At 46.5% G+C, this 17219-nt stretch overlaps 1 protein-coding gene across 1 annotated transcript; it reads left to right on the top strand.

Annotated features, from left to right (window-relative positions):
* Positions 1–590: 590 nt before the first annotated feature.
* On the top strand, positions 591–13992 carry AMACR (alpha-methylacyl-CoA racemase). The gene is made up of 5 exons (XM_070411773.1): positions 591–908; positions 3508–3651; positions 4637–4797; positions 10518–10704; positions 13269–13992. The coding sequence occupies exons 1-5, from the start codon at positions 662–664 to the stop codon at positions 13676–13678; spliced, it is 1149 nt and encodes a 382-aa protein (XP_070267874.1). The 5' UTR covers positions 591–661; the 3' UTR covers positions 13679–13992.
* The last annotated feature ends 3227 nt before the right edge of the window (positions 13993–17219 follow it).

Below are 17219 nucleotides of genomic sequence, written 5' to 3'. Positions count from 1 at the left end.
CAGACAGTGAAGGAGACAATCTGCAGGCCACGGTGGAAAGAGCATCCCTTTTGTTGTTGTTGGTCCTCACCCAAGGATATTTTCCCATTGATTTTTAGGGATGGGGAGAGACAGAGAGGAACATGGTGTGAGAGAGACACATGGATTGCTTGCCTCCTGCACACGTTGACCAGGACGGGGGATTGAGCCTGCAAACTAGGTCTGCGCCCTTGATCAGAATTGAACCTAGTCCGCGGGCCGAGCTACAGCCACTGAACAAAACCTGCTAAGGCTTTTTTTTTTTTAATTTATAGCATCGTCCTTAAATAGGTATTCACTTTTTATGGCTCCAGGAACGGGCAGATATAGGGGCTCGAGTGGCACAACGGCGGGGCCAGGAAGATGAGCGTAAAAGCGTCCTAAGAGGACAGTGACAGGCCAGAGACCTCAAGGTCAAGCCTGGGGGTCATTTCGGACGTGGCTGCGGGACAAAAAGGACAGAGGCTCAGTGGACGCCACGCCCATCCCTCCGGGAGGCGGGGCCGGGGCGCGCCCACTGCGCAGACTCCGGGCCGCGCGCATGCGCAGGGGGCGGCGGCGCACTCGGGGCGGCCGCCCGGGCCTGGATGTAGGGCCCCCCAGGGCCTGTGTTCTCCACCTTCCGAGAGAAACGCGGGTTGTCATGGCGCTGCGGGGCGTCTCGGTGGTGGAGCTGGCGGGCCTGGCCCCCGGCCCGTTCTGCGGGATGGTCCTGGCGGACTTCGGGGCGCAGGTGGTGCGCGTGGACCGGCCGGGCGCCCGGGGCGACGTGAGCCGCCTGTCGCGGGGCAAGCGCTCGCTGGCCGTGGACCTGAAGCGGCGGCGCGGAGCGGCCGTGGTGCGGCGCCTGTGCGCCCGCGCGGACGTGGTGCTGGAGCCCTTCCGCCACGGTGAGCGCCCGAGGGCTCCGGCCGAGCGGATGGAGGCTGCGCCCCGCGCCCCCGCGCCCTCGCGCCGTGGCCGCAGGAACCCTCCCGCCCAGCCTCCTGCACCTTCCTGGGGACCGGGTGCCCTTGATCCCGGGCCCCTTGAGAACCTCTTCCCGACTTGAACCTGCGGGCTTGCCGGCGCCCGCGTCCCCTTACTCCCCTCCCCGATTTCCTCCCGTGTCTCTTCCTGGTCACCCATGTCTGCCGGCCCCTAGGTCCTGGAGGGTCACCCATGTCTGCCGGCCCCTAGGTCCTGCAGGGTCGGGAGCCCTCTGGGCATCTAACGGAAGTCCTAGGACCTAGGCCCTCCACCAGGACAGCGGCATAACGGGACATGGTCGTCGCGCTGCATTTCGGGGAGACGGGGTGGGGTTGTGCCCCCACAGCCCTCCCCTGCCCGGGCTGGCCCCCCTGCCTCTGTGCAGGGGCTCCCAGGGCCAGCGTCAGCTCCAGTTCATGCACATGCTCCCCGGAGCCGCCTTCTCCATCCCCATCGGTCTCCCGTTCCACCGGGGGGAGGCGCCCCAGTCTCTCACTGCGCACCCCTCTTTCAGAGCCGGGACTGCGGGAAGACAGGTGGTGTGGAGAGGCACTGCCGCCCCACAGATCCCAGACCCAGCTCAGCCCCCTCCCTGCTACTATGGCATCTCCTTCTGCATTATTTTTTTTTTAAATATATTTTCTTGATTTTTTACAGAGAGGGATAGAGAGTTAGAAACATCAATGACAGAGAAACATCGATCAGCTGCCTCCTGCACACTCCCTACTGGGGATGTGCCCGCAACCAAGGTACATGTCCTTGACCGGAATCGAACCTGGGACCTTTCAGTCCGCAGGCCAAGGCTCTATCCACTGAGCCAAACCGGTCAGGGCTCCTTCTGCATTATTTATTCCAGTGCATGGGACCATTGTCCACCCACCCAGCTGCCTGCATCAGAAGCCTGTGCTTCACCCAGGACCCCACATCTCCCTTTCACTGCCCCCATTTTCAGTGAGAGGACCCCGGCCGTTGTCCCTCTGGGATGCGTTCTGTCTGCACCTGCTGCAGCCCCCGTGGCGCTGCTGTGACAACCTGGGGAAGGTGCTTCTTGGGTCAGCACCGCTGGGGCCCGTTCTGAGTCAGCAATCAGAGTGGTCTTGCTCGAGGACAAACCCCGAGCTGTGCCTGGTGTAGAGCAGGAAGTCGGCGAATGGATGGAATGTCCGTGAGGCGCCAGGCACATGGAGATGTGTTAACGCATCTCCCCCACAGCCAGCTTTGAGGATAGTGTCCTTAGGATTATATCACAATTTACAACGCCCTGTCTGAAGATGACAGGAGCTCAAACTGCTTAAATAATTTGTCCAGGGCCTGGCAACTAGGAGGAAAATTGAGCCTTAGCACAGACGTAGCTGCCAGATGAGGGATTGTGCAGGTGAGGGACTGTGCAGGTGAAGTGTTTGTTTAGGTCACCGTGGTCGGCAAACCGCGGCTCGAGAGCCACATGCGGCTCTTAGGCTCCTTCAGTGTGGCTCTTCCACAAAATACCATGTGCGGGTGCACACGTACAGTGTGATTAAAACTTCGTGGCCCATGCGCAGAAGTCGGTATTTTGTGGAAGAGCCACACTGAAGGGCCAAAGAGCCATATGTGGCTCGAGAGCCCCGGTTTGCCGAGCCGCAGTTTGCCGACCACTGGTAGGAGGAGGGCCAGAGTTCATTTGTGATTTATCACAGCCTTAGGGAAACCATGACAGGAGTGTCTGATGCCATTTTTATTACTTTTAATTCCAGGAAACTTTAGGTGCCAGTTACCTGCATTTTGTGCAGTAGATGTTGTACTTGCTGATAACACAAGAGCTTGGGTGCTCGTGTAGCTAGCCTTTTCTTTCCGCGGGCATTCACTGAACCTTTTTGTGAAGGCACCGATGCTAGGAGCTTTAGAGGCCTGGCGTGGAATCAGGCAGGAATCCTGCCCCCGAGCCTCTGAGCTGACAGGGAAGATGACATATGTACATGCCCAAGGACACCCCGAGGCCGCAAGTGGCAGGCACCGATGCTGGCATTGAAAAATAGAAGGTCCTAAAAGGAATAGCAGTGCCCAAAGGGAGTTTGGGCCCAAACAAAGACCCAGGGTAACTGTTCCGAGAGAACAAACCACTTCTCATCACTTGCCAAGGAGAGGATTTGAAATGTTCACTGGAGGGACTGAAGATCCGGGATAGGCCCGGAGGGAAATAAGGAAGGAGGCAGCATTCCGGGGCAGAAGCCACACATCCCAGAAGTGCTGGCTTCACTCTGGGTTCCAAACTTCTGGTTGCTGTGTAGTTTGGAGATGCTCATGGGGTGTCAAAATTCTGACACCCCTCTTCCTCCACCTTCATTGAGAATCATTGCCTGAGTCACCATTTTAGACTTCTATGGATGTTTGCAAGTAACGCTAATAACATTTGTTGTTAAACCCACAACAAATGTTATTCGTACTACTTGCAAGCGTGCTGTCTTATGTTTGCCACAGAAAAGGGAGTCCACCCGTCCTCAATCCATGCGCCCTTAAAAAAAAAGTTGCTTTTCTCCCAAGGTGTCATGGAGAAGCTCCAGCTGGGCCCCGAGATCCTGCAGAAGGAGAACCCCAGGCTCATCTATGCCAGGCTGAGCGGGTTTGGCCAGTCAGGAGGATTCGCCACGGCCGCAGGCCATGACATCAACTACTTGGCTCTGTCAGGTATGCTGGGAAACAGGATTGCTCTACACTTTCCGTTTTGTTTCCAGGAAAGTTCTAAAGTCACACCGATTAGTGAAAAGGAATCTCTAAAGGTGAACATTTAAATCAGTAAGGACAGTATGGTGGTTTCCAAAGCGCTGGCTTGTCTTGGAACAGTCACTCTTAGCCCTTTCCTCTGTCTTCACACACCTGATGGATAATATTCTCTCATTCTTAATGCGTATGTGGAGTCACTTCTCAGGCAAGCCCCTGCCAGGGGGTCAGGGGTTGGGTGGTGATAGGGATGGCTGCTCTGTCGTTAGAAAATGCTGCTGTGGTTTGATTCTGACACCCCTCTTCCTCCGCCTTCGTGGAGAATCATCGCCTGAGTCACTGTTTTAGATTTTTGTAGATGCTGCTCAACTGTTGTTTTCAGGTCGTCATACCCCTTTATTAGAAATTTTACCTGTGAGAGCATGTCTTAGAATGGCCTGATTCTAGAATGTTAGGATTGTGGGTTGTTGAGTAAATCGTCTCAGAATCTGTGAGTACACATTTAAAGGTTGAGGAGAGAGTGAGTACAGAATTGGTTTTTCAAGTCTAATTAAGCCCTTTCTTTTTCTTGTGTTTGATTATTGCATCTTTTTCTAATAAGAATGGAAGTGAGTTATACTTTTGTGAAATCGTAAACTGAATTGATAACAATCTTTTTTTTTCTTCTGGAATCATTTTTCTCATTTTACTCAGTAAGTAAAAAACTTACAAATAAAATTTTGAAAATGTTCGGTGGAATAAAGTTTTGGAGAAGAAAAAAAACACAAAAGGAGGAACCGGTTGGAGGGAAAGCCTGTTCACTAGTAGGCTGAATACGTTTAGAATTGGAAAAGCATCATGTCCTAGTTTCCACTCACATCAGCGACTGGAGAGACTGTTACTCCTCCGTGTTCATGTATTTATTTAAAAGGGACATTAACTTGATGGTTAATGCTCTCCGATTTTTTGGTAGGTGTCCTGTCCAGACTTGGCAGCAGCGGTGAGAACCCCGCTGCTCCCCTGAACCTGCTGGCTGACTTTGCTGGTGGCGGCCTCATGTGCGCCCTGGGCATCGTGATGGCTCTCTTTGAACGCACGCGCTCCGGCAGAGGCCAGGTCATCGACGCCAGCATGGTGAGTGTTCCCTGGGGAAATGATAGCCCTGCCGGTTGCTCCTAAGTGTGAAATATGGCTGCCTCACGTGTTTTTCTGAACAAGACAAGAGATCAATGAGATCTGAAGATTGAATCCAAGTTACCAAGGACATCTTTAAAAAAAAAAAAAAAGCCTCCTATCCTTTACATGAGTCAGAATGTCGGATCTTGATCATGTGTCTGTGGGGTCCAAGTCCATTTTATACAGTTTTCACGACTCACCTGATTCTTGTGTTTTATTAATTTTCCCCGAGCTGTTTCTTGTGATTAGAATATAGTTTTCAAGAAACCCTCATTCAAAACGGGTCTCAGGAAGTCTTCCCTAGCAGAGAAGATTCTTAAGGATGCAAAGGTCAAATGGAGCAGACTGGGTCTTCTTGCGGCCTTTGTCGGGGAGACGTGGGCATCATACTGCTTCGGTTTATACCGTCCTGCCTTGGTCATGTGCCTTGTGCGCTGGTAAGCGAGGCACTGTCCCGTGTGATTTCTTCTAATGCAGTTGCATTTGGAACACGTTGTTATTTTAAAGAGCAGAAAACTGAAGCATGGAAGTGTGCCCCAGGTCTCACAGCTGGTTGGTAAGAGCCCAATCAGTGCCTGCATCTGGACCGATCTTTAGAGGGAGGATGGGGGTGGACTTGGGGAGATAAGGCTGGAGGCAGAGAGATGGTTCCTGGGTTATTGCCAAGAGATGAGAGCAAGTACTAAGTAGTTAGTGGTAGAATGGGTCTGGATTGCAGGGATATCTGAGATGTGAAATAGCTGGGATTTGACAGTGCATTGGCAGTGAGGGGAGCGGGAGGAATCGAGGATGGCCCCTTATTTCTGGCATGGGTGACCCGGTGGATGGTGTCATTGGCACCCCGGGGGAAGATTACTGAAGGAAGAGGCAGTGTGGCACAGTGGTCAGGAGCGCAGAATCTGATGGCTGACTTCCTCCATCCTGGTGCTGCCATTCCCTAGCTCTGTGATCTTGGGTGAGTGACTTAAGCTCCCAGTGCCTCAGCTCTTTGTAATAATGGTATCTACCCAGAGCAGTGAGAGAACTGAATGAGTAGCATGTGCAATGAGTGAACAGTGGCTGGCACTCGGTACGAATTTTTTGTTGTTATTAAAAAAAGGAAGGGAATTTGTTTTTGGTGACTTCAGGTTTGAAGTGCCTTGAGATATCCAGATGGCACATTGAAGTTAGAGACTAGAAACAGGTTTCAGTCATTCGGGAGCACGCAAGGCTGATCTGCTAGGGAAGCGGGCAGAGCAACAGCCAGTGCTAAGTGGGAGGACCGCAGGGAGTGTTGTCATGGAAACAAAGGAAAGAGAAAACTGCAAGAAAAAGGAATGGTCAGGGGCCATATTTGGTGGTAATCGCACGCGTGAAAACAGAAGAATCTTATAAATTGGATTTGTCATTGGGGACCTTGTGAAAGCTGTTTCCTACCAGGATCCCTCATCTCTGGAGCCTTTCCTGCACTTCCTTCTCCTCTCAGGCTCATCACTGGCAGCTCTGTAAAGGCTTCTGTGCCTTCTGATGCTGCCCTCAGGGTGCAGCTCACATTGCCTTTGTGCCCATTGGTCTTGTCTCAGCTCCTCGCCCAGTCCCAGCAGCACCAGGCACAGCAGCAGTGCCAGGCTCACTTTCTACGAGGAAGCGCAAGGCTGGGCGCTTTCTGGGTGTCTGCCCTCCTCAGATGCCCACAGCCCCCGGAGGAGGTGTGCTCATCTCATCTGGCATTGGAAGAGCTTCAGACTTGGAGAGGATGACTGGGAAGAAGCAAAGGGTCAGAAGCAGCGGGCAGTTTGACGCAGAAGCCCCTGCTTTCAGGTATTGCCCTCTGCTGCCCTCTGCTGGTCCGTGTGGCCCAAAAGGACTGAACTAAGGGTAAACATGGGCCTTGGGAGTTTTAAGGAGAATTTTAGGCCAAGTACTTATTTCATAATAATTTAAATAACTTATTAATGACATTTAATTGCTTATTTACTAGTATGTAAATGTGTGTGTGTGTATATATTTATATAAAATTGTGTATATCATTATATGTGTGATATCTAAGATATGTGTGACACAGATTCAAAAAATTGCACTGCCATAGGCTCCTTATACAAACTCCACTATTTGGTGATGTCAGATATCAGAGCCATAAATTCAGGTGTTCATAGGTGTCAGGTTAAAAAGGAAAACTGAGATGCATCCAAAGTGATAATTTGCATTTGTTTCACAGCTAGTAACTGTGAGAAATTCCATGCTAACAGCTGGAATTGGCCCTTCTGTGGGTAGCTCAGCTCTCAGCTGGAATTGGCCCCTCTGTTGGTACCCTCAACTCACAGCTGGAATTGGCCCCCTGTTTGTACCCTGAGCTCACAGCTGGAATTGGCCCCCCTGTTGGTACCCTGAGCTCACAGCTGGAATTGGCCCCCCTTTTGGTACCCTGAGCTCACAGCTGGAATTGGCCCCCTGTTGGTACCCGGAGCTCACAGCTGGAATTGGTCCCTCTGTTGGTACCCTGAGCTCACAGCTGGAATTGGCCCCCTGTTTGTACCCCGACCTCACAGCTAAAATTGGCCCCCCTGTTGGTACCCTGAGCTCACAGCTGGAATTGGTCCCTCTGTTGGTACCCTGAGCTCACAGCTGGAATTGGCCCCCTGTTTGTACCCCGACTTCACAGCTGGAATTGGCCCCCCTGTTTGTACCCCGACCTCACAGCTGGAATTGCCCCCCTGTTGGTACCCTGAGCTCACAGCTGGAATTGGTCCCTCTGTTGGTATCCTGAGCTCACAGCTGGAATTGGCCCCCTGTTGGTACCCTGACCTCACAGCTGGAATTGGCCCCCCTGTTGGTACCCTGAGCTCACAGCTGGAATTAGTCCCTCTGTTGGTACCCTGAGCTCACAGCTGGAATTGGCCCCCGATTGGTACCCTCAGCTCTCAGCTGGAATTGGTCCCTCTGTTGGTACCCTGAGCTCACAGCTGGAATTGGCCCCTCTACTGGCAACCTGAGAGGAGGACTCTTTGATAGCTTTCTTCTGGGCAGCTGGAAGCATCAGGGCTGTAAAAGCCACAGGCTAGGGAAGTGGTCTTCTCTAAATAGTGCCGAGCATGAAGCCTGTGGTGGTCATAACTGAGCACGTGAACCCATCTCTTCTACTCCAGGACTCGGTGGGAAGCGGCATTCCTAAACTAGTTTGCCTGGACTCAGAAAACCCATATAGGTGCCACCCACATTCTTGCTAACAGGCATACCTGGGAGATATTGTGGGTTTAGTTCCAGACCACTGCAATAAAGTGAATATTAAAATTGAGTCACATGAATTTTTGGTTTCCCAGTACATATAAAAGTTATGTTTACACAATACTGTAATCTAAAAAGTGTGCAATAGCATTATGTCTAAAAAACAATGTACATACCTTAACTTTTTTTAAAATATATTTTTATTGATTTCAGAGAGGAAGGGAGAGGGAGAGAGAGATAGAAACATCAGTGATGAGAGAATCATTGATTGGCTGCCTCCTGCACGCCCCCCACTGGGGATCGAGCCCACAACCCAGGCATGTGCCCTTCACCGGAATCGAACTCAGGACCCTTCAGTCTACAGGTCAATGCTCTATCCACTGACCCAAACCAGCTAGGGCGATACCTTAACTTTTTAATTAAAAAATACTTTATTGCTAAAAATGCTAACAATCATCTGAGCTTGTTGGGAAAATGGTAACAGTATATTTGCCCGACTCTGGGTTGCCACAAATCTTCAATTTATAAAAACTGCAATACCTAGAACATACAATGGAGTCAAGACAGTCTCTTCAATAAATGGTGTTGGGAAAATTGGACAGAAAATTGCAAAAAAAATGAAACTAGACCACCACCTTATACCATACAGAAAAATAAACCCAAAATGGATAAAGGACTTAAATGTAAGATGGGAAACCATAAAAATAATAGAGGAATCCACAGGCAGCAAAATCTCAGACATATGCTGAAGCAATTTCTTCACTGATACTGCTCCTAGGGCAATGAAAACTAAAGAGAAAATAAACAAATGGGACTACATCAAAATAAACAGCAAATGAAACCATCAACAAAACAACAAGAAAGCCCACTGCATGGGAGAACATATTTGCCAATGTTATCTCTGATAAGTGTTTAATCTCCAACATTTACAGGGAACTTATACAGCTTAACAAAAGGAAGATAAACAACCCAATCAAAAAATGGACAATGGACCTAAATAGATACTTTTAGAAAGAGGACATAAGGAAAGCCAAGAGACACATGAAAACATGCTCAAAGTCACTAATCATCCGAGAGATGCAAACCAAAATGACAATGAGGTACCATCTCACACCTGTCAGAATGGCTATCAACAACAAATGACAAATGCTGGCGAGGATGCAGAGAAAAAGGAACCCTCCTTCACTGCTGGTGGGAATGCAGACTGGTGCAGCCACTGTGGAGAACAGAATGGAGTTTCATCAAAAAACTAAAAATAGAACTCCTATTTGACCCAGTGATCCCACTTCTAGGACTATATCCCGAGAAACTAGAAACACAATTCAGAAAGGATATATGCACCCCTATGTTCATAGCGGCACAATTCACCATAACTAAGATTTGGAAACAGCCTAAGTGCCCACCAGCAGATGAGTGGATTAAAAAACTGTGCTACATCTACACAATGAAATACTACGCTGCAGTAAAAAAGAAGGAATTCTTACTATTTGCAACAGCATGGCTGGAACTGGAGAGCATTATGCTAAGTGAAATAAGCCAGTCAGAGAAAGATAAATATCACATGATCTCACTCATTTATGGAAAATAATGAATAACATAAACTGATGAACAAAAACAGATCCAGAGACAGAGAAGCATTGATCAGACCGTCAAACCTCAGAGGGAAGGCAGGGTAGGGTAGGGGTAAGGGGGAGAGATCAACCAAAGGACTTGTATGCATGCATATAAGCCTAACCAATGGACACAGACACCAGGGGGGTGAGGGAATGAGTGGGGGGGATCGGAGGGAGCAATGGGTGGGGGATAAGGACACACATGTAATACCTTAATCAATAAAGAAATAAAAATAAAATAAATAAATAAAAAACCCTGCAATACCTGTGGGGTGCAATACAGTGAGGTGTGCTTGTACTTTGAGACTTTCTAGTGATCATTAAAGGTGAGATAGTAAATACATAAGTACAGTTCTCTTGGGCTTGGAGTCAAACTAGAATAAGCTAAATTTTACTTAATGTGATTTACCTTTAGAATGTGATATGTGTTATATATCTGTGTGTATGTGTTTATAGATACTGAGATCAGAAAATGGACTTTAAAAAGCCTTTGTGCTTTCTTTTAGCTTTCTGTCCTGATGGTTTTAACATATACCAAAAAATAGAGAGAATATTCTGTAAATGAACTTCTATGTACCCTCACCTAACTTCAAAAATTATCCATATTCTGCCAGGCTTATATGAAAGGGAGAACAAAGTAATACCGTCTAGTTTTCTGAACAGTATTTTCTGAGGTGAATAGTGTAGAAACCCACTCCACCGTAACTTAGAGACCAAGGAAGTTGTATAATTAGGTATAACCTTGTTAGACTCTTAAGATAAACATTTTTTGCACAACAATTAAAGGACAACCAGAGTAGAAAGTAGTCGTGCTTTACAATTAATTTACCTGGATTGGTCTTGTGTTCTGTTTCTTTAAAGGTGGAAGGCACAGCATACCTAAGTTCTTTTCTGTGGAAAACTAAAAACCTCGGGCTGTGGGAACAGCCTCGAGGGGAGAACCTGCTGGATGGTGGGGCCCCTTTCTACACAACGTACAGGACGGCCGACGGGGAGTTCATGGCTGTTGGCGCCTTAGAACCCCAGTTCTACCAGCTGCTGGTCAAGGGTGGGTAGCTGTCCTGTGCCTCCGCCCCTTTCCTGTGGCTGCGCTTCAGCTGTGCTCTCAGGGCCTTTTGAAGTTCATGTCTTTTACTGCATACCCACTTTATGATTAACCCAATCACAGCCATCATTCTACTGTGGGGTATTTCCCCCATCTTTTAAATTGACAGGTAATTTTACAATTCTATAAAATAGCTCAGATTTTAAAAAATAATGCCCTCTTTTGTGGGAGTTCGGTGTGTTTCTTACATTTTGTGCTCTGTAGCGTCAGATATTTATCTATTCTTCCCTAGAAATGACCTGCTAGCCATCCTGTCCCGGGATAGATGTCCCTCATGACACCTCAGTGGAGGGTCACCAGAGCACGGAGAGACTGGTGACTGAGATTTGTTGGAATACGTTACTATCACTGGATGCTTCTGCAGTTTAACTGTTGTACAGATTCTTTTTTTTTTTTTAAATATATTTTATTGATTTTTTACAGAGAGGAAGGGAGAGAGATAGAGAGCTAGAAACATCCATGAGAGAGAAACATCGATCAGCTGCCTCCTGCACTCCCCCACTGGGGATGTGCCCGCAACCCAGGCACATGCCCCCGACCGGAATCGAACCTGGGACCCCTCAGTCCGCAGGCCGACGCTCCATCCACTGAGCCAAACCGGCCTCGGCCAGATTCTTGTCTTGTTGGCATGCTACCACAAGTTAGCAAGAAAATTTGTGATCTCTTCTTTCCTGGTTAAATAATTGAAGTTTTTTTTGTTCCTGTGCAATGTTTGAATTTAAAGTTTACAGATAATTTAGGATCTAAGAAGTTTTAGAATATACTCTGAAGTGATGTGACAAGCTGGTCACAGTGCATTTCTCTCAACTTTAGAGTTTCACTGTTATGTATAGTAGCTTTTCAGATGCAATGTCCTACTCAGAGTTACTTGTATATAGCTGCCAGCATTAGAGAGCAATTTATGATCAACTACATTAACTTCACCAACTTAAATATAGTTGAAAAAAACTGTAGAACCGTTTTTAAGCATTACAGAATTTATAAAGTAAGAAATAAAAAAATTCTTTCTTGTCTTTCCACTTGGGGTTAGTTTGGGATGTGGCCTTCTAGTCCTTTTTGTGTGTACATACAAACAAAACTATTTTCTTTTCCATTTATAATTTATATATAATATATGCAATTATATAAAATTATAATTAATAGCCATCTCCTTTTATTCAACACCTAGAGGCCCAATGCACAAAATTCATGCAAGAGTAGGCCTTCCTTTCCCCAGGGGCCGGCACTGGCTTCCCTCTGGCACCTGGGACCTGGGCTGCCCTCGCAGCCCTGGCTTTGTCCGGAAGGTCGTCCGGAAGGACATCTGGTCTAATTAGCATATTACACTTTTATTATAGACATAACAAAGGCATCATTTCTTGTCAATATGAAAGTTCTTCATCCTGCATTTTCACAGCAGCTTACAGTTAGTTGTTCTTCAACATGGTGGAGAAGGAAAGGGTTATGAAAATGAGAATTATTTGATCAACGTGGCTAAATTTACACAAAATATGCAGAAGAAGAAGGGGCTTTTATTATTATTTCACCCTTAAACTTCCACACTAAAAAACCCTCTTTTGTGAGGGAATAAATGACATTTACACCAAACCCTAGTCAAGTGGCGCTTTGGGTATAATTTAATCAGCACTGGAGTCCTGCGAGGGTAGGAGCTTGTCAATGAGGGAAGCATGAGCCAGAGGAGCCATCCTTCCTGCACCTCCCCAGCAGGTGCCTTCATCCTTTCTGCCTGCGCGGGGGTGGGCCCTCCACGGCCCTTTTGCTCATGAGCAAAGTCTGTGTGCCCCACCGGTGACTGGACGGCCGGTAACCTCTGTCCTGTTTGCTGTAGGAACAGTGCAGTGAGTCTTGGATACTTTACAACTTTTTGGTTCCTTGTTCACAATGTTTTTAAGGGGATAATGAATCAACTATCACTGTCCTCCCAGAACTCTTTCATTTGATTAAATACAGAGAAATGAATACTATTCATAAAATTGCGATCTTGAATTTGATCATGTATTGTTAGGCCTCTTCCTTGAAAACTGAGGCAGACAGGTGTAAATTGTTTAAATTTTATCTTCTGTAGGGTTGGGAGCATTATGTACATTATGAGGTTACTTTAGTTCAATCTGACAGATAATAACATCATGAGGAAATTTCTTCTTGAAATCCCATTCAGAGAGAAAAACAGATTTTTGAAATTAGACTTTTTTTTAAAATATATTTTTTATTGTTGATATGTGACCCCCCCCCCCCCACCCTTACCTCCCTAGGCTACTTTTGATGAAGTGTAAATAATAAAACCCTGGCATGGAAAGTCTGTTTTGAATCCTGCCACTCCTACTACTTCTGTCCTCTCCAGCCTTGGGCTCCAACTGTAGGCGGAGTTTGAATTTCTTCTCTTGGCCCATTTGAGAAACCTTTATAGAACATCCTATTTGGGACAATAAGCTTAGGGCTCTTTTTTGTTTTTTATAATCGTTCCACCCAAAACATAATAATTTATGAAATTGTGTTTTTCCTCTCAGGACTTGGGCTAAAATCCGATGAACTTCCCAATCAGATGAGCATGGCTGACTGGCCAGAGATGAAGAAGAAATTTGCAGCTGTATTTGCCAAGAAGACAAAGGCGGAGTGGTGCCGGGTCTTTGATGGCACAGATGCGTGCGTGACTCCGGTTCTGACTTTCGAAGAGGTTGCCCATCATGCTCACAACAAGGAGCGGGGCTCATTCATCACTGATGGGGAGCAGGGTGTGAGTCCCCGCCCGGCGCCTCTGCTGTCAAACACCCCAGCTACCCCTTCTTTGGAAAGGGATCCATTGATAGGAGAACACACTGAAGAGATACTTAAAGAGTTTGGGTTCAGCCAGGAAGAGATCGATCAGCTTTACTCAGATAAAGTTATTGAAGGTAATAAGCTGAGAGCTAGTCTCTAAAGTCCCTCAGCGCAAGTGAGTCTGAATACTGCATATATAGAATGATACATACAGATGTGTGCATGGGAACATGAGCGGACAGGCCCGCAGCGTTCCAGCTATTCTGATTAAGAAACAGTAATGATCCGTCCTGAAAATGGTTAACACCAAGTGGCTTTTGATTTAGGAATGTTTTTAATTTACCCATACTAAATTATGGCACTCTTTCTATCTTGATAGATTATATTTGTTGATATTAAAACACTTAAATATTTATAATATACTTTAAATGAATTAATATAATTTTTTATCAAATAAAGCTTTTTTGCCCTAAACTTTACTTGTGAACTTTTAAGTCTGAAAAACTTTCAAGAAAGTCCGATGAAGTAGCACTTAAATAGCATATTGTGACTCACTGAGATGTTTTTGGTTCTACTGTTTACCAAAACGAATGTCCTTAGATAGAAAAGTCTGATCCTTTTAGTTTGCTAAGGAAGCTATTCAGCCAGTCTTGAAGCTTCCTTCGGGTCACCCACCCCTGCCTCTAGACCACCCTCCTGAGAGCCCGATTCCCCGTGCGGCTGCCTGTTAGCGTCAGCCACCCATGGCTCTGACTCAGTCACCTGCACTGTCATCCACTTGCCAGGCCTCGCAGACTTCTTCCTGTCACCAGTTTCTGGTTTCCGGTCCCATCACGTCTCCCTCTGCCCCTGTGGGTCCTGGCTGACCCCTCACTTCACTTAGGCCACTGTCCAGATGTCACTTTACAGGAGTCTTCTCCTGACCCCTGTCTAAAGTCACAGTCACGTTATCCCTCGCTACGCCTCCCCCCGCCCCAGTTCTACTTTTCTTCACAGCACACATCCCTGCTAACCCCAGCCCTCACTCCCTCTGAAGCACTGCATGCTAGACGGGAAGCTTTATACAGGATCTGTAGGGTTTATTCATGCTAAACCCCCGCTCCTAGGACGGTGCCCAGCCCATGGTGAACACAGGGAATGTGTATTAAAGGAATGCAAGTCAGTAGCGATGTGCAGCCAGTCCCACCTCCACAGCCCTGGTGCCCGGCCCCCTGCCCATTGCTCACTCATTCCCACCCTGTCACCGCTTCCCTGGACTGCAGCGCAGCTTCCTATTCACTTTGACTTCCAGTGTCATTGCCTTCGTTTATTTCCATCGTGGTTTTAACGCCAGGCTGGTCTTCTCAGGCCTGGAGTAGTCTTCAGTGATCCTCTTTTTTCTTATGGGATAACATACGAACTCATTCATATAGCACATCAACCCTTTATTTGTCATAAGACTTCTACCTAGTTGTCCAGTCCCATCCATGCCCACCCCTCCCCCCCCACAGCACTTTATAGTGGACTGCCCAGCGTTTCTAAATGTGCTTCCTTCCTTTCCATCGCTGCACCATTTTCTGGGACTCACCATACTCCTGCTTCCTTTTGCTCCAGCACGATGACCTAGCAAACTCAGACGTGGCTCAGACACAGTCTTCCTAGTGCAACTTCCTTCATTTCTCAACCCTACGGTGGTTTTGTACAGTGATTATGAACTTTGGAGCAGAAAGGCCTTGGGTTCGATTCTCACTCTATCAATTGTGATATCTGAGACGATGACTTTGCCATGCCTGGAACACCCTAGGTGCTAGGTGTTAGCTCCTAGTCTTAGGAACTCTGGCTACGTTCCCATTACACTTTGTACATATCGCCAAAGATAGTAATTGTTTTTAGTGTAGTTTACATAACTCTTCACTAGGCCACGAAATCCTAGCACACAAAGGAATCATATGGAGATACTGTTAAAACATATCTGGATCCCAACCCTAGAGATTTGAATGCAGTGGGTCCAGGGCAGGACTCAAGAATTTGCATTTTTACTGAACTTTCTTATATTGCTTCCAAGTCAAAGGCCACACTTTGAGTAGCACCGTTCTAATGGATATGAACCAAGTAATTTTACCTTTTTACTGTCATAAGGTGCTAAAAAATCTGTTGAATAGATTAGTGAGGAAAAGGATAAAAATAAGTTGGCAAAAACTTGTAAATAAACAGATGGGCTGGCTTAGAGTATTGATTTCGGTGATTGATTAACTTTGTATAAAATGCTGAATGAAAAGTTTTTTGTAGGGTGTGAACTTTTAGTGAACAAATGTATATAAATAAAGTCACTAGCTTTAGTTAGTCACCCATACTTTTCTTCTGAAGAGTATAAGACCTTGTGCAGAAAATACTATACTTTCTCTTTTTTCTAGTTATCTTTTGGCAAACTGTAGATTTAGAAATAGGCAAGGGGGCAGGTAAGAGGATGGAAATTCTAGTGAAAGAGGGATTATGTTCGTTTTGTTTTACTTAGTTTGAAAAATTAAGTTTATTGGGTACATTGGTTAATATTACATAAATTCAGGTGTACAAGATCATAATTTGACATCTGTGTACTCTACTGTGTGCTCCCCACCCCAAGTCTAGTTTCCTTCCATTGCCGTACACTTCCCCTTCCCCTTCCCCCTCCCCCTGGGATAACCGGCATTCTGTTGTCTGAATCCGAGTTTGTTTTTGTTTTATTAGTTGGTTACTTTTTGTTTTATATGTCACATATGAGTGAATCATAAAGCTTTTGTCCTTTTTCATCTGATGTATTTTACTTAGCATAATCGTCTCAAGATCCATCCATGTTGTTGCAAATGGCAATATTTTGTCTTTTTATGGCTGAGTAGTATTCCATTGTGCATATGTACCACATCTTCTTTATCCAATCATCCCTCAGTTGACACTTAGGTTGTTTCCCTGTCTTGGCTATTGTCAATAATGCTGCAGTGAACACAAATAAGTGTTCTTACAAATAAGTGTTTTCACATTTTGGGGCAAATACTAGAAGAGGAATTACTGGGTCATATGATAGTTCTATTACTAATTTTTGAGAGGCCTTTATACTGTTTTCTATAGCGGCTGTACTAATTTGCATTCCCATAAGGCAGTGGTTCTCAACCTTCCTAATGCCGCGACCCTTTAGTACAGTTCCTCATGTTGTGGTGACCCCCAATTTCATTGTTACAAATTGAACATAATTAACGCATAGTGATTAATCACAAAAACAATATGTAATTATATATGTGTTTTCCGATGGTCTTAGACGACCTCTGTGAAAGGGTCGTTCGACCCCCAAAGGGGTCGCGACCCACTGGTTGAGAACTGCTGTTTAAACCATTTTTAGAGCCCTTCCTATATGATCATAGTTTACCTGCCACTCAGACTTTTCCTTTGAACTCAGGTTCCAGCAAGGAAAATAAGACCCACTCTGGTCTTTAAAACAGAGGAAATTTGAGATAGAGAATTACACTGGTGAATAAAGAGCTGAGAAGCCAAGAGGACAATGAGTCAACCCAGATATGAGCAACACTGGGAAGCCAGGACCACGCCTGTGTCTGCAGGGACGAAGGTAGTGTTATCAGGTGGAAACTGGACCGGAGTGGAGATGCAGCCGCTGCCAGAGGCCTCTCAGAAAGGAGAAAGGGCGCACGGGTGGGATTGCTTCCCTTCTCCCGCCTCTGTCTTTTCAGCAG

The sequence above is a fragment of the Myotis yumanensis genome, unplaced genomic scaffold, assembly GCF_028538775.1.
Source record: "Myotis yumanensis isolate MYYU_CA2020_CCGP unplaced genomic scaffold, mMyoYum1.0.hap1 SCAF_4, whole genome shotgun sequence".
NCBI classification, from domain to species: Eukaryota; Metazoa; Chordata; class Mammalia; order Chiroptera; family Vespertilionidae; genus Myotis; species Myotis yumanensis.
This window is presented reverse-complemented; position numbering and strand designations above follow the sequence as displayed.

Bases quoted from the DNA above. Each gene is read 5' to 3' on its own strand.
- AMACR (XM_070411773.1), top strand. From the start codon at position 662: ATGGCGCTGCGGGGCGTCTCGGTGGTGGAGCTGGCGGGCCTGGCCCCC. The intron at 3,652-4,636 runs GTATGCTGGGAA...ATTTTTTGGTAG, and splicing joins CAACTACTTGGCTCTGTCAG to GTGTCCTGTCCAGACTTGGC. The intron at 10,705-13,268 runs GTGGGTAGCTGT...TTTTCCTCTCAG, and splicing joins CTACCAGCTGCTGGTCAAGG to GACTTGGGCTAAAATCCGAT.